Source organism: Stigmatopora argus, chromosome 13 (genome assembly GCF_051989625.1).
Source record: "Stigmatopora argus isolate UIUO_Sarg chromosome 13, RoL_Sarg_1.0, whole genome shotgun sequence".
NCBI classification, from domain to species: domain Eukaryota; kingdom Metazoa; phylum Chordata; class Actinopteri; order Syngnathiformes; family Syngnathidae; genus Stigmatopora; species Stigmatopora argus.
The window spans coordinates 11,867,081-11,890,378 of NC_135399.1; the positions used below are offsets into that span (position 1 = coordinate 11,867,081).

Sequence of the window (23,298 nt, forward strand, 5' to 3'; positions counted from 1 at the left end):
GCTGCGTTCGCGTACGCCTCGTAAACATGAAACATCCCGCGCATAGATTTCAATTCATAATTTAAAAACGCCACCTTTTCGTTGGTTTTAAGCATCGACTGATGATGATACTGCCTCACTAAGGAAAATACATGGATTTATAGATCCAACTATAGCCATGTATGTTGTTACCGTTTTCCCCTCAAATTATTTTCTGCCTAAAATGAATTAATAGGCTACATTGAAGTTTTTTAAAATTGTTGCAATTGTTAATGGTATTCAATTGAAAAAAAAATAGTCACATTTAAATTCTGTAAATATATATCTATACAGAATTTAAATTTAACTCATTATTTTCAGTGTGTGTAAGTATACATGTGTGTGTGTGTGTGTGTGTGTGTGTGTGTGTGTGTGTGTGTGTGTGACAATTACATCCTGTTCAAAAATAGTTTAATATTTTTTTGTCAATATTATTGACCGATCGACTCTGACTGTTGATTTCTCTTAGGAGGCCCCAAGCAGGTGTTTACTCGACACCAAGGGATGTCCCACCAAAGCACTATGACCACCATGGAAACATAAACCCTGCTGGTGTTCGCTTCACGCTTCAATGAAAGTAGACCCGGCAGTCATTGATTGACAGACAGATGATAAACCGTACAGCCGCTTTGTCCACATGAAGCCAGGCGGCCTGAAGGTAATTCCAAGCTCAAAGGGCTGAGAGTTGATCCTTGTGTCACAAAGTTGATCAATCAACAGTAAGGCAGCAGATGGAGCATCCTCACAGTTTAGGATTCATTAAGCGTTTAAAGACAGGAAAAGAGATTATTTCCTGATTAGCTGCTTTTTTTTCTCTGGCCCTTTACAGGAATTAATCTGTGAGGATTGGGATTTACTTTTCAACACCTTGAAAAAAAGTGTCACCTCGATATTACCTTTGTGAAATGGCTACATTTTGCAGTTGGTAGCTAACATACAAAATTTAGAGTCGCCATTTCTTCTCCATTATGCAGGACAGTGCTTCATTTATATTAATAAATCCTGCATCCTTTCACAGCCTTAAACGGGGTTCTTATTTATCCTTATTTTGGAAGTTGCAATCGAGCAAGTGCTGCCAGCCTGCCCAGTAAAACTGGAATGGACGTCCATCGCCGTCAATGGCAGACAAATTAGCATATATATAAAATCTGTTATCCTCTCCTCGATCCTATGTTTAACAAATAACTGAAAGATTTTCAAATGAGCCCTTGCACCCTTTAATATTTCTGGAAGGGTGAAAAAAAAGTTTGGACACCCCCCGTTTAAAGCCATAATTCTCACTATTGTAGCGTTACAATCTGCTAGAGGGATGCACAAAAATAAAATGCTATCTACAAATAATATTAATATCCAACTTCCCTTCTCTTCTTCAACAAGCATTAAAAATACCAAAACACCAGAACAATTAATATTATTTGCCTTACGTCGTTTTGATGGCCAGGCGTGTAGCCAATGGTCGTCTGTTTTTATACAGCCCTGTCCAATCAGAAAGAAGAGAAGGCGGAGCTCGACGACACCTTACATTACATGGCCGTAAAAAAAGGGAAAAAGCAGCCTAAAGTTTTTATCCGGTTAAATTTAAAATGAATGGAGCAAGTTACGCCAACTTTGACAACCAAGAACACGTTTTAAAATTAGGGGAGACATTTGAGAAGCACCCCAAAAGTGCCTATCACACCGTGAGATGTAAGTGGACGCTGAGTGTGTTTTTTTTTTGTTTCCCCACACGGGCTAACACTAGCATACTAGCTGGATGATTATTTCCTTTTCTTTCGATGGCTGACGGTCCTATAAAGCTAACCTTTCCTTAAGTGGAAGTGTACCAGCCTCTTGTTTGGTGACGACGTTGGTGTTTTATGTTTTAGTTTGTTTTTAATACATTTATTCATCTTGGAAAATTTGTAGTAGCAGCTGTCAAAGACTAGCTCGTGTGTTATTCTTCTGTCGGTTAAGTTTTGTCGCCCTCTTGTGGTAGCATAGTGACAGTGCTATTCTCGTACACATTTCTATTGGTCAAACAAATCAAACATAGCTTGAAGTTAAAATGGTACTTTTACATTTTTTTTAAATTTCACCTAAAATGCCTGACTTTCTTCCCTAGATGATTTCAAGCCAGCATCAATTGACACAGCGTGTGAAGGAGATCTGGAAGTGGGTAAAGGAGAGCAAGTCACTATTACTTTACCCAATTTAGAGGTGAGTGTTTTTCTTTTTCCGTACAGGTCAATATTTGGAAAAAAACTCTTAAAACTCCGTTTTAGGGTTCCAGTGCCCCTGTAACCGTTTTCAAGGGTTCCAAGCGCTCGTACATGAAGGAGTGCATCCTCATCGTCAACCATGATACCGGCGAGTATCGACTAGAGAAGCTCAGTAGCAACATTGCGGTCAAGAAAACCAGGTGCCCGGCTCGATTTTCAGCCGGTGAATGCTGTAAATATCCAACTTTGTCTTTTTTTGTAATGCCTTCCAGAGCTGAGGGCAGCAGTAAGATTCATTCCCGCATGGAGCAGCAGACAGGTCGTCTCAGCCAGCAGATGAAGAACGTCGGCAGCGGCGGTAGCGTGATTGGAAGCAAGAGTTCAGCGGGATCTAAAAGTTCTCCTCCCAAAGAGAAGGCGGCTCCCGCGTCGCCGATGGATGATATTGAGAAAGGTAGCCTTGATTGACTTCTATTAGGGTGGATGTAATGGCTCATTTTCTTTTTTTTTTGCAATGTCACCTACAGAGCTCATGGCGGAGGCACGAGTGATGGACCAGATGAGTAGCGCCAGTTCTTCCAATAGCTCTTCGTCCTCCAGCAGCGATGACAGCTCGAGCAGTAGCGACTCCGAGAATGAGCGCGACGGTGGCGCTGGCCCTGCCGCTCCCCCCGCGGCGCCTTTGGCTCAGAACAACCAGAGCATGCCTGTCCTCAACGCTGGCTGCCAGCAGATGGGAGGAGGAGGAGGGGGAGGTGGAGGAGGTGGAGGTGGAGGAGGGGGAGGTGGAGGAGGTGGAGGTGGAGGAGGAGGAGGAGGAGGAGGAGGGATCATGAACACGCTCAGTGAGTTAACAACTTTTTACTGTCGTTTTGTTCACATTGAGTCACTTGGAGCTCACTTTTTGATTTGTTTATTGTCCAGAAAATATTTTTTACCAAGCCAGAAACTCCCTTGTTGTGTAAAACCCCTTCGTGTTTTTGTCTTCCAGAAAACGACCTCCAGTTAAGCGAATCAGGCAGCGAAAGTGACTGAGCCGTCGCCGTTCACGACGTCACTTCACTTCCATATCCTTCTTTTTCTTCATCACCTCATTTCGTTTGCAATGCAAGCGGTGGCGTCTTCGGCAATTATGGAAAACACTGCTGTTTTTTAAAAACATGTCCACCAAACAAGTCTTAAAAGTGCCTAACGTGGCGCTTCACATTTCAGATCGGCATCATGGTTCATTTAAATATGTGCCTTATGTGGTCGTGCATACATTAACATTTATTTTATGCAAACTCATTTCTTCGTTTTGTTTCCTCGACTCGCGTTGGTGTTGACATGCTGACCAAATGCTAATATTTGCCAAGTTAGCATTCAAGCCAAATCATGGTAAACTAGCAATGTAGCTCAGGTTTTTTTCCCCAAAAATCAGTTTCTATACAAGAATTCTACGCAAAATAGTTTTTGTCCATCATATCCGACAATACTAGTTGACAGACTAGTTATAGTTCCCTTTATGTCTGCATACCTCTCTTGTTGCCAGTATAGCTGTTTACTTCTGCGCTTTGTACAGGTCGTAGCTTTAAACCTGTAATACTTGAATCTAAAATGTTTATTTCTGCAAACGATAAAAGCTCTCATAACAATAATGTAGTAATTGTTGTCTTTTGACCAACCTATTTTTGCCCATGTCTCTGCATTGAAGTGGTCCTGTTTTGTCAAAGGAGAAAAATAAACATTTAATTTGGCTAGCAACAATCTGACATTACTATTTCCACTCGATCTCCTGTTTTTTTTCATATAGATACGAAATATAGATATAAAACTGGACGCTTCATTTTTACCTACAGTTCTACCTTCACTCAATAGAGGGCACCCTACACAGGAGTGTACCCATGTTTAACTTCCGCCCAATGGACCAAAATGGGTGGCGCCAACGTTTGACAACAAAGCGGTTGCCTGCTGCAACTGCCAACGGAAAGACGCTATTTTTCACAAACAAACGTTTCGACGACATTTTTAATCAATTGAACAAATTACAAGGTTTAAAAGTCAAAGTCTTGAGGATCTGTGCTACCTTTTTGCTTGTCCGGATGTCAACATGGCTCCGAAGAGCAAGCAACTTTTTCTCGTGTTGTCCATCCTGGAAGGTGAGTTTCAAAAATCTGTCTCACTCCCAAAAGTAACCTGAAATCATATTTATAAACAGTTTTATCGATAATGTTATATCGATGTTGTTGGGTAAATAACTGGTAACCACTTCCCTGAAAGCTAGGCATTCACAGTTTAACTCCCAGATTAACTGAACAGTTAAAAGTAATTTATATCGTTATCTATCATTATCATTCCAAAAATAATCTTCAAATAATACAATTAGAACATTTCCAAAATACTGGAAATATACCATTTCACTTTAGACCTGACATCCATGCATAGCAAATTTCAATCTATGACCTTTATGCCCCAATATGTGATGTCCATCATCCATGTATGTAGACGCAAGGTGTTTATGGGCTAATGCGTTTTAATACCAAACATAGTCACTTGCCCAGTGGGGTTACTTAAAGTTGATGTGACTAATTTAAGAAGCTCAAACATTGTCTTACAAAGTTGTTCATGATTATTTGCCATTGTGTTCAGGTCGCGACTTTCCTAAGTGCCCTCGGCTGCGCCTGGAGGTTCAGGCGAGCTTCGACGGTGAGCAGCAGACCACCCCCTCTGTGGAACATCTGGACAATCCCCATTTCAGCACCGAGCTGGCCTGGGAGATGGACCGCCAAATGCTGCAGCAGCACAGGTCTGTGTGTGTGTGTTACAATTTTCTATCATGTACTAATTTTCCACTTTGGAAATGCCAAAGCATCACCATCTGCATCACAGTTCAATATAACAATGTTCCATCTAATGCTAAAGAAATCCAACCCCAAAAGTGTTGTTTCAAAACTTCGTGTGCACAGAGTAAATTAAAACTTGAAGTTGATAGTTGGCAAGGAACAAAGTAAAAAAAATCAAATAGTAAAATGCAGTCACACGCAACATGCGGGTCGCCTTTATAAAACGATCAAATCAACCATTAATGACAACATCATGCCGTGTGTTTACAGACTGCAAAGGACCCCCATCAAGCTCCACTGCTTTGCCGTCGACACCAGCGGTAGGAAAAACGTGGGCTACATCGTGCTGGACCTCAGATCCGTGCAGGATATCCCACAGGTCCGATAGCCGGAACATAGATGAGTCGTCGCACGGCATCTTTAACTTTAATTCCCTTACACATGTGGGCAGGATCCTCGCTGGTACACGCTGCTGAGCAGCAAGTATACCAAGAAGAAGCCGTCGTTGCTCCTCAGCATGGTGCTCGAGAACATCCGTAAGTCAGAGCAGCTGACCTATCCCGATGAAATCTGAGACAAGAAGGCCACAAAAGATGCCGCTTCTTATCTTGTGTTTAGTGTTTGTGTACTTCTTGGCCAACACCCGAAAAAAAGTACTTCTGATCAAGAACCTTCAAGGCTGGAGTACAGCAATGAATCTGTCTGATTGACACTGTACTTAAATATTCTGATCTTATTTTGTCCTTGAACATTACTCTCACACTTCCCACTATCCAGCGGATCGGGCAGAAACCCCCCCAACTCCGACCCCACCCCAACAGACCCTCTCGGAAAAGCTGGTGGCAGTTCTGGTGCCTGACCAGGGTTACCATCAGGTGGGACTTGAACACCAAGCCACCGACATGTTCGTGCTATCCGTCACGGTGGCGTTTGCCACCAAACTGGAACAGGTGAGAATAACACCAGACTTGGGGTTTTGTGAGTAGTGACTGACGTCGGCGTGTGATTTTTGTGTTCGCAGTTGATCCCCAGCACGCTAAAGCTGTCATCAGAGGAGCCGGGATTCTTCTTCTTCTACACGCTGCTGGGCAACGACATCACCAGCAAGCCCTTCCAAAACCTCCTGAAGCCGGACTTCCAGCCCGAGCGCGCCTCTGTGCGCGTCCGCAGCAGCGAAGGCGTCTTGCGCACCTTCTTGTCGCAGCAGCCACCTCTGCAGATCCACCTGTGCTACGGCACCCACTCGCTCGGCAGCGCCGACGTGCCCCTCGCCAGGTTGGCCGGGCTCGCCGGGAACCTCGAGGAGGCGTCCACGATCGAGGGCGTCTTTGGGCTTGGGCCGACCGCCCGCTTTGAGCGCACGCTACCCCCGCTGCCCGCCGACCTGCAGCCGAATGTCAGCGTGGCCGTGACGCTACGTCGTGAGGATGCTCCGGCGGCGCAGCTACAGGTTGATATGACTCTCTCAGTTGCATGTCTACTCGTGATAAACTCGTTCAAGTCACGGCCGAAGCGTGAAAATATGTTTTTGTCACCCCTCCCAAACAACATAGCTCCAGGGCAGCCATATTGGTAGAGGCAATGTTTCCATCAAAATCAACACATTCATATTAAAATGGAGTCCTAACTAGCTTATTTCTCAACTTATTTTAGCAACATCAGAGCGTCTGCTGTTTACTTAGGTGTTGCCATTGACGACATCAGACATCCTATTCATTTAAAGTGAGAGGGCAGACATTGCGGTCATGTTACAAAAAAAAACTTGATATCTCAAGGCATTACTGTCTTTTTGACCTGAACTCATATGAACACTCTTCTTGTGTTTATACAGGCTTTGTCCATCAAAGAAGGAAGTAAGACTAAGACGTGGGCTGACAACGTTCCTGCCACCGAGGATCAAATTGGCAGTTCGACTCCGATCCGAAACCCTCCTGAAATTTCACTGTTGCCTCCGTGGGCTGCTCTTCCTCCCTCGCGTGTCCACCAGCAGGCAGATAACCAACAGGAGGCGCTGTCCCGCGGTACATCCAAACTATCGATTCAGTGGTGGGTCTCGAGAGGATTTGTCGTTCTTACTGACCATTTTTTCTCCAGTAGACCTAGAAACCCTCGCCCACAGTAAGGCCCACGGAGACGCCGCCACGTCCTCCTTCCCCGTCTGCGCTCCCAAAGCCTCTATTCCGTCGTCTGCGCACCACTACTGTTTCTCTTTAGACCTCTGCAGCCTCAGGCAGATGGGCCTCACGTACACCATCGCAGCCACACTCAGGTGAGCATAACACACTTAGAATGGACGCTACGTATTTCAGGCTAACAAAGTTTTCCTTGTTCGTTCAGGTACTCGTACCAGTTTTTTGGTAGCACAGCCCCAGTGATGACCAGTCGACCCGTGGAGCTGAACAGGCACATGGACGTGTCTCTACCGCACTCGTACTGTGCATTCGATTTTGCCACTGTACCGCAGCAACTGCAAGACACTTTCCTTAGGTACCTACATGGTCTGGTTCTTTAATTATTATTTTTGCTCCCGGTTTGATGGTTTTATCCAAGGACTGCCAACAGGGCAAAAAGAAAAAGAGTAACAACAAGGAAATATGACTTGTGGAAACAGAGTTCCTCTGGTGTTGGAGCTGTGGCACCAAGACGCCAGCAGTCTCCTGATTGGTCGAGCTTCGCTGCAGCTGGCCCACCTCCTCGCCGGCGAGAGGAGCCGACACCCGGTCAGTGTCAGGGAAGCCGCCTGGCGCCAAACGCACCAGGACCGAGTTCCCTTCTTCTCCACTCTCAGGTTCTTTTGCCTCTCTCCTTGCTTGAAATTTCATGCATCCTCAGTGGACTGTAAACTATGCTCTCTTCTTCCTGCTGCTTAGTTCTAATGAGAAAGTGGCAGAGTTGAGCTACGTGGTCACGTTAGACGACTTTGGACTCGTTAACCTGAAGGACATCCCCGTGTCCGACTCGGCTCCAAATGAACAACCGGCTCCTCGAGCGGAATCTCCCGCCCTCGACGTCGCGCCACCTGCGCCTCCACGGGAAACCCTGGAGTACCGAACCGCTTTGGAGCTAGAGTTGTGGAAGGAGACTCAGGAGGATCTATTCACCGATCAGGTGGACCTCCATTTCTCCACACTTTATTGGCAGGCTTTGACGGCACCACTTTGTTCTGAGCACTGAAATGCATCTTCTCCTCGTGTGTGTAGCTGCGAAAGAAAGAGCTTAGTCACATGCAGGCTCTGGCGGAGGAATGGATGCGACGGGACCACGAGAGGGAAGCCTGGGTGAAAAAGAAGGTAAAGACGTCATATTGCGGTTGGCATAAACGTGCTGTTCAAAATTGTGTTAGAAATTATTTCATGGAATTTCTCTTCCATAACTTCAATGTCAACATCTACAACAAATCTTGATGTAGGAGATGGAGTGCAGCCGTTTAGAGGAACAACTTCAGAAGACTCTTGCTGATCTGGAAAAGAAAGAGAAAAATTTGATGGAAGCTGAGCTAAAGGTTCTTCTCTGTCCTTTTATTCTGTTTCCCTGGGATGAATTGACTTCTTTCACATGTTGACTATTCCATCGTTGTCCTTTTCAGACCCAAAGGCTGCAGCGAGACCTTCGTTCTGAGCACAAGCTGACCCAAAAGGAAGCGGAGGAATCGAGCAGGAGGCTGCAACTGGAGTGTGACCATCGCACGGCGCTGGAGCGGGACAAAGTGCGCCTGATGGAGGAGGAGCGAACGCGGCTGCTCAAACAGGTACATCAAACTCAAACTGGAGAAAATAATGGCATTTGAAAGTTGAAAATTTCCCTTTGATTGTGGCTAGCCAAAAGAAGTGTTCATTTCCTAAAAAGAAGGCTGTGGCATTTTACTAAAAGGAACCACATCTAGTATTGGAAGAAAACGTTTTTTGGTTTTTCAGATCACAGATTGGGACAATCGCTACAAGCAACTAGAGAAAGACTTTCATCACTTCAGGGAACAACAGAACATCAGACCCGAAGTCCGCCTGCAGTCCGAGGTCAACATCATGACTCTGGAGAAGGTAACGTGCCGGGGGAGAACCTACACAAGAAGACGAAAAGCGCAAATCCACCATGTTGTCTTGCTCTTGCGCTTCAGGTGGAGCTGGAGCGGAAGCTTGATGCCACTACTAAGTCCAAACTTTACTACAAGCAGCAATGGGGACGTGCACTTAAGGAACTGGCTTCCTTCAAACAGGTACAAACTAAAGCACCTAAAAACTTCCACCACTTCTTTAAATTCAAAATCCATCTTAAATTTAAAAATTGCCCCTCGAAAATGCAACTTATACTTCAATTTTGTGTGTGTGTGTAGCTCGAGCAGGAAAACGCCATGATACGTCTGAAGAAGCAGCAAGCTGAGTTGGACGCCATGAGGTTACGCTACATGGCCAGCGAGGAGAAGGAGGCGGTCCGACAAGAGAGACAGGAACTGGGAGACATCAGGAATCAACTAAACATGTATGAATGCAACGGAATTAGCCTCGAGATTCCAACGTCTCTTCAGTCATTTGACAATTCCTCCCATTTACGTGCTATTTCCCCCACCAGGCTAAAGCAGCAGGAAGACCTCGCCCCCCCTTCCTCGGCGCCGGTCCCCAGTTTGACACGTGACGCCGAGGAGCACCTGAGCCGCCTTTTGGAGGAGCGCGACACGCTCCTGCGGACCGGAGTCTACGGACACGACGACCGCATCATCGCCGAGCTCAACCGGCAGATCAGCGACGCCATGGCGGATGCCAGCTGACGGCCGACAGCCGCTTGGGCAGGTGATATCCGAGCGGGAAAGGCTCCGTCCGCCGCTAGGTGTCCAATCGGATCTAGACGGATCGCTGTCAGCCCTCCCCTTTCAAAAAGGAGTGGGCGTCTAGCGTCGTCAGTGGGACTGTTACATGATCCTTCCCAATGGATTTGATGTCTTATGGCTAATAGTAAGCCATGAGTTCATCACAAGAGCTTTAATTTATTTATATCTGTGAGGATAAGACATTTTTGAGTCTGTTTTTGGATTTTACCTTTGATTTAATTAATAAAGGGGACTTCCGATTTTTGTAGTATGCCATGCCACCAAGTTTAATTTGCGTAATCCAAATTTCTACACTTGTATACTGGTCACAAATTAAAGATTACATTCATGAGTTGAAAAATGTACTTTTGCTGAACCTCATTTTTACACACTACATTTTCTTCTTCAGGTGTCATATTTTTATTTTTCAAATCTTGCAAATTTGGGCAAAACAAGAAACACCAACATTGTGTTTTTACAAACTCATCCTCCTCGCCCTCATCATCAGTCAACCCGCAGACACTTCATTTTGGATGCGTTTGTGTCAAGTCAGACTTTTCTCCTATTTGGTAAGACAATTAACTAATGAACTTACACATACACACACACACACACACACAAAACATTGGATGACTGCGTCTTTGTTCACGTTAAATGACAAAAACGCAGAATTTTTTTTCCGTGTTAACCCACCCTCTGTCATTTTATTGGTAAAGCTTAACTGGAAATCTGAGCTGCTGGTGATTCAGATGTTTCAAGGCATGAGACAGCATTTTGCGGAAAAAAAGAAAACAGAAAATCCCCTCAGGTTTCTTTATCAGTCTAGAGCACAGGATGAAGAATGTCAGATGAAAATGTATCATGTGTTTACTCGGCCTCTAAATGGGCCGTGACTCACTGTTGAGCCACTTGGGTTATTAGGCTAAAAATCCATGTGAGACACAATAAACGGAAGCATTGGCATTTTCTGATTCTCACGACATGGCTTGTTTAAATAGCGCTGTGAGAAGCTTAGTCAGTATTCTGGGATGCTTATGGGAATTTAGTTGCATGCCATTGTGGAGGCGCCGTAAGTAAACAGAATGCGATGAGTGTGAGGAAGAACTTGAATTTGGCAGGAATTCTTTTGGCATGCTTTGACTGCTTCCTCTAATCCGATGCAATTTCACATATGGGATGTCATAAATGTTTTTCTTCCTTTTTTATTCACAGTAGCTTTGAATGATATTAAAATGAAATATTGACAGGAAATGACCTGTCCACTTCCAGCCCTCCCAGTTGAAATAAACACAAGATTGTGCCTAAAAAAACACGAGTGTCAGCAAGTTTAGAACTGTGTATTAAAAATGTTGTGTACCTATTTTATTCCCACAGAGAAGCACCTCTGATTCTTTCTTGCTCTTTGGGGTGATCAAATCTTGGCTTAACGCCATCAACCGTCAAGCTGGTTCTGCTACAGCCCTTGTGTGAGTGTCCTCAAACGGCAGTCTTTTTTGCTCCCACTTGATTGAATAAATGTGGAAATAAGATTTATGCACCATCCATCCTCGATTTCAGTGCCTATTGAGGCTTTGTTAAATGACATTTTCATTTTTTTATCACCCTGGTCAGTGCCACCATGCATCTTGACATATCGTCATTTGATTCAATCTTTATTTTTTTAACCCTTCAGCTGCTTTTCAGTGTCCGTCTGTTGACTGTCCGTTAACATCAAAAGAAAAGCAGCCCACGATAATCATGTTATTGATACGCATTACATGATTAGATATTACATGTGGAATGACATCACTTTTAAATCCCATAGGAGAAATCCTGTTAGGTGAGGGGCCTGGTGATGTCACAAAATACAGGAAAAAAACAACTCAGAATATATATTATATATTGCTTTCCGTCAGAAGCGTTTAAATTTTTCTAGTTTAAGTCAAAAACAACAAAAAAGTGTAATTTAACAGTATTTCCAACTGAGATTTTTTTTTGGGTCCAATCACATTTCAGGTTCCCTTTGTTACCATGTTGGTCAAGTCTGCTTGAGGCCTTCAGAATCAGAAGTTCTGGTCCATGTACCTTCAGAAGGTGCCTTTTTAAAAACGTGTATTCACAGGTCCAGAATGTTAGCCATTGATAATATCAGATTTTTCTAGTCATCTGATTACTTGATCAGAGCGATCTAAGTTTCAGTAAACATTTGTTGCCAAATATAGTGAATACAAATCCCACGTATGGACATAAATCTGAAGATAGCTGCCTGCTTTGTTGCTTTCTCGCTTCTTTTCTCTCCCACGTCGTAATAATCATAATCATAAATTATCGAAAGCAGGGTTGGGGTGTTTAAGCAGTTGATCAATGGCCGAGCTGTTCAATACTCGCCCGGAGCACAAAGTGTGCTTTTTATACAATCAATCGACTTAAATGATCTCTGCCAGTAGTTGGTAACCACAAACAATAATATACTGAGGACCTCATTTGTATTGCTGTCACGCCACCTGGATGTCTCGGCGCTTATCTAGTACGTTATTGTCACATAATGTTTTTTTTTTTTTGCGTGTAAATTTGAGGTTTGGTTGCTGGAAGCTTCCCACAAATGGACCTCAATGCAGGAAGTGGCCAGAGCAGTAAAAATCTGCTAGTCTGTTTGTTCATGACAGCTTAAGACTTTCAGCGACTACAGTGGAATGTTTTCAAATATCCTTGCATTCCGTCAGCCACTGTTGCCCCCTGGGTAAAATTCCAACAAAACGTTGTGATGGCCGCATCTCACGTGCTGTTTTCCCATCGCTTTGATCCTAACTTAACATCTGACAGTCCCCACAAACAAAGGAACACTGTCCTACCGACCTTGCAGACGTGACACTCAGCTGACTAGGTCAGCGTAAGCATAAGCAAGTTGACGATTTAAATGGGTCTTCGTTCAATCCAATGGGAAAATTGTTTTTTGTTGAGGATTTTAGCTCCAGTTTGAAAAAATATATATAATTGAATTGGCCCGCACAATCATCTTAAAATCAGTCTACCTAATGTTGCACTTTTTGGTGTGAACACTAGATAGTGCTAGTCTCTTAAACTGTCTCTCCATTAGCTCAAGGGTCAAAACCCATCAACATGGGGATATAAATGTAGGTAAATGTGGAATTTCAGTATTTTGTTTTACAGACATTATCATAACAATAATCCAACGTTATGAATGGAGCTATCTTGATTGTGATTTTGATTTTTTTAATATACTTTTGTTGGACATTTCTAGCTGTGAAGTTTGTTTCAGTAGTGTAAATATGTATAGGTGTATGTATATATGTACTACCTGCATTTGTTGTTCTTAATTCCTTCAATGTTATAGATATAAAATCTATTTAAACTGGGAAGACAGTGATTTGTTTTCCATTTTTACATTCAGAGATCATGACTTGATCACAGATCTGAAGAAATGCATTAGTGTGAGTTTTCAAAGATTTTTAAATAACATTCAAAATATATTAATCTTCATATGCACCATAGTACTCTTCTATTGATCTTAAATTGCTTTAGTCCTTCTCTGATGGACTCTCTGCTCATATTCTTTCTCATATGATCAATAATCAAGACTTGGCATCAATTGCTCTACTTATTGACCCACTTCCTCCCAACAAAATCCCCCTCTGCCTTTGTTCCTCTCTGAAATAATGAAGGGAAGCGAGCCCACACCCAAGCCTAGCCTTGTTATCCTGAACCCAAACAAAGAAATCGCTTTTCTTTGCTCTTTCTCGGCCACCGTACTGTCATACCGCAATTTGGCCCCGCCCCTTCGCATAATGTGCCGGCTCCCAAATGAATGGCACAACACGCACACACACGCACACACACGCACGCGTTCTGCACACGCGCACAAAACAATATACTCAGTACAGCTGTGTTCTTCTCCGGTCCACAACAGGGGTAAAGAAAAGTAGAAGTTCTCCGGGACATGTCGCCTCTGTGACCCAGAAGCTTCGTGGCTGGCGGGGGGGTAGGATGGATTTTGAAATGGACTGAAGATCGCCCCCCCTCTCACCTCACTTTACCTCATTTGGTCGACTGTGGTACCCCCGAGAGTGAGTCAGACTACAAAGGGACGTCAGGTCGGACCTCGGCGACATGGAGACGTTCTTCGTGGAGGTAAACTGGAATCTTTTTCTACCTGATGTTACTTTACGATGGAAAAAGTCGTTTGGAGTATATGTTGTGGTCAATTTCTTGCACGTTCGCTGACTCTTTTACTCTTTTAAGATCCATACTAAAATGTATATTTTTTATATGAACGCTTTTTTGCCATGCATTTCATTTAGCGTGTGCAAGACGTCCAATCTATTTTGACTAGGTGATTGGCAGCGCTGACAGCCCTCCCAGTAAAAATGGATTGGACGTCCAGCACTGCCAATGGGATTGGAAAATGAACATTAACAGGACGATGTCACTGGGGCATAAACTAATGTTATTTTTTCAATGTATCTTAATCATATTCATTGCAGATTTTAAAATTTGTCTGCATATATGTTAATAATTTTATGTTGATAGAATGTTAATAGAAAAAAACTTGATTTTCAATGAAATCTAGCATCCACATATATGGACGTCACATTTGTACACCAACAAAAATATGCTAAAATATTATTTTGTATACAAGTGTGACCTTTGCGACTCAAAATATGATGTTCACGTTGCCTGTACAGGGGTAATTAAGGTGTGCGTAAAAAGAATCACTTTAATCATTAAAATCATTACTACAGTTGTAATAATAGTCTTTTATTTTAATAGGTGAGACCATAAAAAAGCACTTATGCATTTTTTAAACATTCCGAACATGCACCTCTCAACACAACAATCTTCATTTGCCTCCAGATAATCCCATTGCACTCCAACAGAGCCGTCTGACATTGTCATAACATTCCTTTCTTTATCTGTATTACATTTTTGAATGGAAACATGGTTTCATCTTCAATTTTCTTTTTAAACGCCGCACGCACTTTGAGTGTCTACTGAATGCCAGTCGATTGGATGTGTCATCTCAATCCAGACACACACGCACACACAATGTGCCACACTACTCTGACTCACCGTGGATGGGAGTGGGGTTTATTCACCTCAGGGATTAGGATGTGATTCCCAGGACAAGTTCATTTTGGAAAAGCCCTCTACTGTAATCACTCGTTAAACATGCTTTTAGAAGTTTTTCTATAAACACATGACTCCAGCTCCACAGTAAACAAACATAAACATCCCTTCTATTTATTTGCTCGTCAGACATCCCTGTCAGTGGAGGTTAATGAACACTTTGTGCGAGAATCCCGAATGCGCAGACTTGAGTGGACTCCAACGAGGAGGAATCTAAACTATTGGTTGATAGGTTAGCTTCCCATTAGCGGAGTTCCTGGCTGTCCACGGTCGGGTGACCCACCCACTAATAACCGTTCTGTCCGTCCACACTGCCTCGGGTCCACACCTTTTCCACCCTTATCTTGTCATTGCCTTTTAACCTCTGACTGATGATATACTGTGTGCTGATTTTTTTGTTTCACCTCCCATAGAAAAGAAAATAGTCGACAGCCTTTTGCCTCGTTGAGCCGTTGCATTCAATTCTAAACTTGGCCATTCAAGGCCTTTCAAGTGACAGCTGCCTCACACTGTGAAGTCAAATGAAGACCTTTCCACACCCGTTTAACGCCCTCCTGACAGACTCTGGCATTGCCGGCCGGATTCCTTCCCCTTAAAGGTATTCTGACGAGACGGAATCCTGGAGTCCTACCCCCGACCCCTGAAATTCCCAGCCGTGCCGGCATGTCATCCTGCGTCGCGGAGAAGTGCGGGTTTGGGCTTTAGGTTACGGCGCGCATTCTTCCTGCCCCCCAAACGTTCTGGCCAGTCTAAGTCTTCAAGCTCGAGCTATGCGGATCAACATGCTGGGCAAGGGATGCTCTTTTAAAAAAAAAATTTAACAACACGCTTGTCACTTCCTCCAGCTGTTGAAGTCATCTCAGATCGTTGGGCTTCCACCTCCAAATAGGCAAAGAGTAGATTTAGAGCGGAAGGAAGTCAGGAAGCGAGGCTAGGATGTAAGGTAGGAAGGAAAGGTGGAAAAAAATAGCATTCCTTTAGAATGTTGCTGCAGCCTCTCAGCTTGGGGTCAAGATGTGCAAAGTGGTGTTGTTTGGAAAATTTGAATGAATGCCAAACAATAGGAAGGTATTGTTACAAGAAAATTCATGGTGTTTGTGATTTTGAAATGCAACGGAATTTGAGATGCAGTAGCGTTTGAGTGAAGATAAAATAAAAAGGATAACTCTTCACGATCATACTGATAAATAGCTAGGGGCAATTTAGTGTTCAACCAGCCTACCAGGCATATTTTTGGGATGTGGGAGGAAACCGGAGTACCTGGATAAAACCCACATAAGTCAGGGAGAACATGCAAACTCCACACAATGAGGATTTGATGATTATTTTGCATCACCATTCCATTTTTAATAAGGCCACTAATTTGTTCATTCTTTTGAAGTTTTACATTGTTATTTGGCTCAATAAAAAGTTTCAGTATTTGATCATTTGCACTCATTCACTTCCAAGCCTTTCAGTTAAACGGATTGGAAGTCTCTCGCCGTCGATGGGAACCCACCAGCTGTGCATGGCTCTAATGGTGATTGGTAAATGCTCTTTTTCACCTGATGACATCATGTTTGTATTTCCGGCGCCTGTGACCTGACCCGTCCATTTATCAGAGCCGTGATAACCTCTTGCTGACCCCCTCCTCTCACTGTTAGACGGAGCCATCCCTATCATCACCTGACTCCTCTGAAATTAAAGTTGCCGTGTTTGTAACGATAGAGAAGAGCCAATTGATCCCGTTAATTAGCTTGTGATGATGGACGGACAATAGACGTATGGAGTGATGCCTTGCTGAGTTTCAACAGTTTTGTGCCAGTGTTCTGCTTCTTCAAGTACCACCATAATGGCCAAATGTCAAAATAGACTGGGTACTAGGTCTGAAAGTTTATTAAAATGGCTGTTTTTATGACAGGAAAAAAAATCAACAGAAAGCGACCAACACACAAGAAGTAGCCTAAAAATAATTTAACAGATATTAATGAATTTATATATGCAAGATTATAGCCAAAGGCTAATTTCCATTTTTATTGTACTCAATTTGACACCTTTGGAATAGATTCTGTCCATCAGTAAAGCACAGCCCATGAAGAAAGGCAGTAAAACTACATTTAAAAATGTTCCTACAGAGAGTATTTGTGGAGGATGACATAATGAGCAAAAGCCACATTTTTCCAGTGGGAAACATTTGAGGTTGTAACTTGCCACAGTGACGTCACACATTTAAATGCCCTTAACTCCTATATATACTAGCATTCTGATTAGTCATCCTCCCCTCATGCCCATATTTGGAGGGTTGACTTTGTGTCTCAACACCCATCCTTCCTCTCGTCGACTGTGTCATTCTCTGCACTAATAAATCTCTCCAATGTGCAATACTCACCTACTTTTCCATACACACGAGACCTGTGGCGTGCCGTCATATGTTCTAAGTTTGAATCCCAGCTGAGTCTTGCTGTGTGTGCGCCCACCTTTTCCCACAAAAACTAAAAACAGCTTGAATAAGCAGTTCAGGTTGGGGACTAGCAAAAAAAGTAGCCCAAATCCTTTGCGCTTCACTACCAACAAAGGCGGATTTTTGCTAGATTTGCACGCCGTGTTTATCCGGGATGCTTAGCCCGAGAAAATTAAAGTCGTTGTTTACCCGGGCCTCGACTGGCACACAAAACGACTCTTGGTCTTGACCTCGGCTGCCCTCACCCGAGCCAGCGAGCGACCGACGATGAGTCCACTTTAAATCCCTTCTCGCGCTGCAGCTTAATAGTAGCCAGCCTGTGATTACTGCTCTCGGCCCAGATGCTGACTTTTCCCTCCGTAGCCCCCTGTGATTACCTTGCGGTCGAGACTATTATGGGATAGGTTGTGTGTTTTAATTTTCCAGTGTTTCTAACTTAAACAGATTACGCCAACCACTGTGGATAAAATCAAGGGTACGATGTAAATCCTTTACTACTTGACTTCATTGGGTTCTAGTCAAGGTATGAGTATGTGTCAAAATTGAGGCTTAGGCTCACCTGACCCCTCCAAATACCACCCCCACCAGGCTGGCCTCACATGTCCTCAGTCCTCAACTTTAATGCATTCCAGGGATATCTTTAGTACTCCTGCTGTGTGACCCCACTAGTGCCAACGAATGATCTCAATGTGGCTTGAACGCGACAGAAAGGGAGGAGAGAGATGTGGCTATCTAATTAAACATAGTTGTGATGAAAGCCTTTAACCAAAGATGAAAGGTCAGCATGTCAAGTTATTCAATCAGTAATTTCAGCTCTAAAACATATTCTTGTTACCTTCCAATATTCCATTCCATCTGTCAATCTCCATTTTACATCTTTAATAGATGAGCGCTACCGTATTATGATTTTCTGACAAAATTGGACATTTATCATGTAGAGTTACCGCTTAATTCCCAGTGCTTGTTTGAGGAATCTTTTCATTACAACTGCTTCAATGCAGACAGAACAAATGGAGGTTTACCTTTGAACGCCATATAGATTATCATTCCGCCTTAAGGCCTCAGCGGGGGGGTTGCAGACAGCTAAGACCCCCCTGATGAACGGCAACCGACCCCACCAGCCCCCTCGCCTCCCCCCAACTACTAGACTGGGGGAAGCCCTGTTCCCCATGGGGTTCCGCCTCCTCCATTAGCTAAATTCTGATCAGCTGCCTCCTCCATCATCTTTAATTCATACATCTTCCTGCGCAGATGCTCCATGTTGCTTTTAATCAACTGATATGTTCCCTCGGTCAAGCACCCTGCCCTCTGCCCATCCTTAAGCCATGTTGGAAACAAAGCCATCTTGATTTATTGTGTGTCATTTTCCCTTTATTTTGTGACCAAGCTGTCAAATATGTTCTCCCTTGAAATGAGCTGAAACAATATTAATCCATTGCATTGCCCGGATCAGGAAGGTACTAACTGTATTCACTTATTATCCACATTTATTGAGGATTTAGATCTTGGAATGATGTTACAGTAGAGGATACCACTTTAAGGATAGATTATTCCCATTGTGCTGAAAGTAAAGATCCCAAAAAGCCTGTAAGGACCTTTTACCCAGATTCCCGTTCCAGTCAAATTTAGCCTCCATGTTTGATCTCACATTTGTTTGTTACACTTACTCAGCATTCCTGAGATTTTCTTGAAATCCTTGAATTTGCCCTGGGTTCCTTCTCATGGAACTGTAATGAAAAGAATGCATTGTTTACAGAGTTGTAAGAAAACTAAATTAGTCTGAAGCCAATCCGTACAAACAATTGTTTTCTTGGCATTCGCCGTCAAAATTTGTGTTCAGCCTTACTGCCAGAGTTATGTCAATTACTTTTCAGAATACTTTGAAGAAAAGTATCTTTTGGATGTAGTCCTTTGCTAATTGTCATTAGCTTTTTAATGGACACTCATACGAGAACCAATTTTGATCTCAGAATGATGTAACGTAAACCAACTTATCTCATTGTTGTCTGTCCTAAGAGAATAGTTATATTGGCTTCTTAATGGACACTCATGTAAGTAAAAACCTTTACTTCTGGGCCCCTTTTAGAGGCTGGTTCACCATCTAAAGCCCTAAACTGCACATCTTTTCACTTGTCTTTATTTTAGGTGCTCATGTCAATGAGCCTTCGCTGCTCCGTTATCGTGATAATACAGCCAACAATAATTGTGGGAGCTGTACCTTTGCCATGGCATTAGCTTTAGATTTGGCATGAGATCGATAATTTGCCCATTAGTTGATAATTCATGGACCCCCTATCCAACAATTATCATTCACCTGTGTTGTGCTCACTCAGCCGTATTTGAACAAGGCCGCACTCCAAGAAAGCAGCCTATCATCTGCTGTTTCCTGGTTGACTTGCATTTTATTAGCTTTCTTTCCTTGTCAAGCCTCTTTTCCGATCACTTGATACTGTCCGCAGCACCTCGTCTGTGTAAGCACTAAAATATTTAAGGCTCTTTTATTAGAACGTCTCCAGATCGCTTGTTACCGTAGAAGCTTGGGAAACTCTAGCCTTCGGCTCATGGGATCGAATCATTTCGGAGACTGTCGGACAGCATGACGGGACAGCGACCCGGCCCGGGACCTCTCCATGGAGTTAGGTCACTCTTGTCAAGCAGTTCTGTCCCTGCAATGCTTCACGTCTTTCTGTCCCTGCAATGCTTCACGTCTTCCGTGACTTGCAGCATGAAGAATTTGAACTCGACCTCCTTAAGGTTATTCCAACATCTGTTAACCAGAAATAGTTTGGATTCACACCCCATTTGGTTGCAACCATGAGTGCAAGAAGTGGTCAGCTGGCTCACACCAGGTGATTTAAGTTGCACGGGGGTAAGCAGAAGGGGAGGCGTTTGACATGTGCCCATTGTGTCCCAGCTGGCTTTTGTTTGGAATATTTCCGCCTGGTTAACTTCCGAGCTCCTCGCTAAGTCAATGGCGTCCGCCTTTGTCCCAACTCGGTGACAAGACTCTTTATGAAGGCAATGACAAGGGGGAGGACCTTTTGAAAGAACCATCTGTTGCCGAGATGGCGTCACACTGTTTTGATCGCCAACTCCTGTGGCTCTTAAGAAAGAAAAGCATCATTACAAATGGATCTTGAACTACCTTTTTAATACTCAAGACGAGTGAGCCGACATCTTGAAGTACCACCGTGTCATTGCGTCAATTGTTCTCCATCATTGTTGTTGCCTCAGATATTCTCATCACAAACAGGATGATGCGCAAAGTCTCCCTGCTCGTACGAACGTCAACAAAGACGGTGTCACAGACGTCACAAAGACAACCGCACCACTCGCACAGCAAATGAGGTTTTGTAAAGATATACCCACAAAGCAAATGATTTGCAAACTGCTCACAAAGATGCCCTCGTGTTGCAATTCCCTTAGTGCATCATGAGCTTGTGTAATAAAGGGCTCTCAAAGGTAATAAAAGAGCAAGTGTGGGTAGGCTGAGCCAAAAATGAGTTAGAAACTGCTCAGTTGTGCGCATGTTTAGAAAATGAACAGATGTGTCTCATGTCTTTAGTAATGCAGCAGTTAGGTGATAAACCTGAAAATCATTGTGGAGATGCTGTGCAAAATTCAGTCCAACCACTAGTGTTGAATTCAATTGAATGCTTTTATTGTCATTATACAAGTATAATGAGATTTAAATTTAGTGTGCCCTGGTATTTTCGTTGAACTACAGGTACAAGTGCAAGTACTTGTAATTGAAGTAAAATTACTTTTTTAGGGGTGGTCTTTTTGCCAAAATTTAATGAAAACTTCTCCAGTGACCAAAATTAAACACAACATTCCCCCAAATTTCCAATGACCATTCAAACCTCAGATCTTTTCCATTCACTTCTGTTGTTTAAAAGTAAAGATCTGAGGAAAAAATGTCAGAAAATGATATTTCTGTTTCATAACCAATTATCATGGAAGGAGTGTCAAAGCAAAAAATCCTGGACGAAATACCAGAAATAACTTAAAATAAAAGTTTTATTCAAATGTTTTTCTCCAAAACAAACACTAACAAATTATTTCGTGTGAAACCCTGTGACCCTGTGATTTCCCCCTTGCATAACAGCACCTGATTGTCTGTGAAATAAATCCTAATAATCTGGACCTCTGCGTGGAGCGGCTTTTCCCTGAGTCGGCCAAAGACTCCGAGCCGGTACTAGGCAGAGTCGGTTCCTCAGTGTCCCCCGTTAAAACTCCCATGTAAATACGTCAACACGTACTGTAGTTACTGTAATAGTTGTTTCGGCCAGCTCCCTCCCAACATGTGTGTGTGTGTGTGTGTGTGTGTGTGTGTGTGTATCATTCCCGTTTAGCCTCCTCTTCCTAATTTACACAATCCGGCAAACTGTCTCTGGTGGTTTGAGAGAGCCTTTTATTTTTTTATAGCTCCATTAGCCGACTGTCGGGAGAAGCGTGGTGGTGAAAGTAGCTTTGGAAATGATGCTTTTGCCAAAGTACCACTGGGGAATTGAATACAACTATATCTGTAGAATACGTTTGTCGTATCCGACTAATTATCCTTAATATGTGTTTTAAAGAAACCCTGATGCCGTTTGTTTTCCCCCGAAGATTAGAGTCGCACACACATAGCCGCTTCTTTTAAATAGTTAATGAGGATTGATGTCTAAAAGTGGTGACCTTGTCTTGTATTGGGTTTCCAAGTGGAATCCATGCATATTGATCTGTTCACTTTTATGCTCTGTTGGACACGACTCCCTTTTGTCTTTTTCCTGAGCCACTTTGGGTTGATTAAAGGCATTTAATGACTGTGGCTATGCAAGCAACGACAGAGAAAAAATTGCCGTGAAATGATACCAAAGCAGTCATCTCATAAGCATTGTTTTAACAATCATTTAAAACGTCTGCATGCATCTTCTGCTTTGAGGAAATGACTTGCATATTTTATGATTCCTGTTGTTGCCTTTGGATTGTTAATTCTTATCTCCATAGTTGTCAGGAACTCCACATTTATTTTGCTTAGAGCTAGAATTGGATGTTTACATGCAAGATTCTGCCAAGTGAAATGAATCACAACAAAGTTCTGTCTTCAATGTAGACAACTTTGCTCTACTGTTGACAAATTTGCTCTATTGCTCTGTGGGTGATTGAAAATGTTTATGTTTTTTAGGGCTCCCATGTGTGGCTGAGACATAAAGAGCAACTCCTCCCTTCCACGGTCAGCTCTTTTGATGAAACATCGTTGGTGCTCACCACCGATTATGGAAAGGTAAGATGCCAGTCGTGTCTGCTCTTTGGTTCACTCACCCTTCAATGGCATTGAAAGATGATCATTAAGAGGGAGCTTATGAGACTCAACACCTTTTGTAAAGTTAGCGGAGAATGAGCTTATCTATTTACCATGGCAAGGACGTCTGTTTGTCTGGAGGAAATCCTGCAACCCCTGGTCGGAAATGGAGAGAGTGGTGCTGATGGACATGTGGAAAAAAATAGCCTTGAAAATAGGGTTAAAAAATGACTCTGTGTTGCCTTTCTCTTCAACTCTTTGTTGTTTAGTGGTCTACGGGTTATTTGGCAGAGACATAATGTAAGGAAGTAACTCCGCGGGTATCGAAGACTATTTCTGACCGCAGGATCAAGACATTAAGCGTCATTTCCACATCAGTTCCGACATCAGATTACACAAAGAATATTTAGAGAGAAAACTTTACGCGTCCGGTCTAAACGCGGTATAACATCTCCTTTTAAGCTCATTAACAATGTCTGTCAGAGTTTCTGTTCTGGCCTCTGCTTTATTTGTATACGCAGGTGCTGTTTGGAGCTTGTTTTGGAAAAGGTTTCCCGGCAGTGTTTGTTCCTTCTCTCAGGGCGGTGATATACCGTTACCAGTCGGTT

General features: G+C 43.1%; 3 protein-coding genes across 7 annotated transcripts in view; all 3 read left to right on the plus strand.

Moving 5' to 3' along the window:
* Positions 1 to 1,518: 1,518 nt before the first annotated feature.
* On the plus strand, positions 1,519 to 3,977 carry eaf2 (ELL associated factor 2). The gene is made up of 7 exons (XM_077617538.1): positions 1,519 to 1,704; positions 2,120 to 2,214; positions 2,280 to 2,416; positions 2,489 to 2,670; positions 2,744 to 2,971; positions 3,029 to 3,061; positions 3,208 to 3,977. Exons 1-7 carry the CDS (start codon positions 1,602 to 1,604, stop codon positions 3,249 to 3,251), a joined length of 822 nt encoding a protein of 273 aa, XP_077473664.1. The 5' UTR covers positions 1,519 to 1,601; the 3' UTR covers positions 3,252 to 3,977.
* Positions 3,978 to 4,094: 117 nt separating this feature from the next.
* Positions 4,095 to 11,355, plus strand: cep120 (centrosomal protein 120). 4 transcript variants are annotated; one of them, XR_013304654.1, is made up of 20 exons: positions 4,095 to 4,354; positions 4,845 to 5,001; positions 5,309 to 5,417; positions 5,490 to 5,574; positions 5,816 to 5,988; positions 6,060 to 6,488; positions 6,870 to 7,059; positions 7,133 to 7,307; positions 7,376 to 7,525; positions 7,650 to 7,826; positions 7,909 to 8,146; positions 8,239 to 8,328; positions 8,448 to 8,540; positions 8,625 to 8,786; positions 8,953 to 9,075; positions 9,153 to 9,251; positions 9,369 to 9,514; positions 9,605 to 9,822; positions 10,249 to 10,408; positions 11,214 to 11,355. XR_013304654.1 is itself a non-coding variant. In XM_077617535.1 (19 exons), the coding sequence occupies exons 1-18, from the start codon at positions 4,306 to 4,308 to the stop codon at positions 9,798 to 9,800; spliced, it is 2,841 nt and encodes a 946-aa protein (XP_077473661.1). In that variant the 5' UTR covers positions 4,095 to 4,305; the 3' UTR covers positions 9,801 to 9,822; positions 10,249 to 11,155. The 4 variants fall into 4 exon arrangements, 3 of the variants coding, with proteins under 3 accessions (XP_077473661.1, XP_077473660.1, XP_077473663.1); XM_077617535.1 differs by lacking the exon at positions 11,214 to 11,355 and having other exon boundaries at positions 10,249 to 11,155; XM_077617534.1 differs by lacking the exons at positions 10,249 to 10,408; positions 11,214 to 11,355 and having other exon boundaries at positions 9,605 to 10,201.
* Positions 11,356 to 13,660: 2,305 nt separating this feature from the next.
* Positions 13,661 to 23,298, plus strand: part of myo10l3 (myosin X, like 3) — a 41,442-nt gene continuing 31,804 nt past the window's right edge. Inside the window, exons 1-2 of one of the 2 annotated variants that reach the window (XM_077617317.1) lie at positions 13,661 to 13,967; positions 22,574 to 22,672. In XM_077617317.1, coding sequence (XP_077473443.1) covers positions 13,947 to 13,967; positions 22,574 to 22,672 — 120 coding nt within the window. In that variant the 5' untranslated portion in view covers positions 13,661 to 13,946. The remainder of the gene's footprint in view (positions 13,968 to 22,573; positions 22,673 to 23,298) is intronic. The other variant, XM_077617316.1, reaches the window with a different exon arrangement.

Coding starts and splice junctions, on each gene's coding strand:
- cep120 (XM_077617535.1), top strand. CDS start 4,306: ATGGCTCCGAAGAGCAAGCAACTTTTTCTCGTGTTGTCCATCCTGGAA. Junction 5,002..5,308: donor CAAATGCTGCAGCAGCACAG/GTCTGTGTGTGT, acceptor GTGTGTTTACAG/ACTGCAAAGGACCCCCATCA. Junction 9,515..9,604: donor ATCAGGAATCAACTAAACAT/GTATGAATGCAA, acceptor TTCCCCCACCAG/GCTAAAGCAGCAGGAAGACC.
- eaf2 (XM_077617538.1), top strand. CDS start 1,602: ATGAATGGAGCAAGTTACGCCAACTTTGACAACCAAGAACACGTTTTA. Junction 2,417..2,488: donor ATTGCGGTCAAGAAAACCAG/GTGCCCGGCTCG, acceptor AATGCCTTCCAG/AGCTGAGGGCAGCAGTAAGA. Junction 2,671..2,743: donor GATGGATGATATTGAGAAAG/GTAGCCTTGATT, acceptor TGTCACCTACAG/AGCTCATGGCGGAGGCACGA.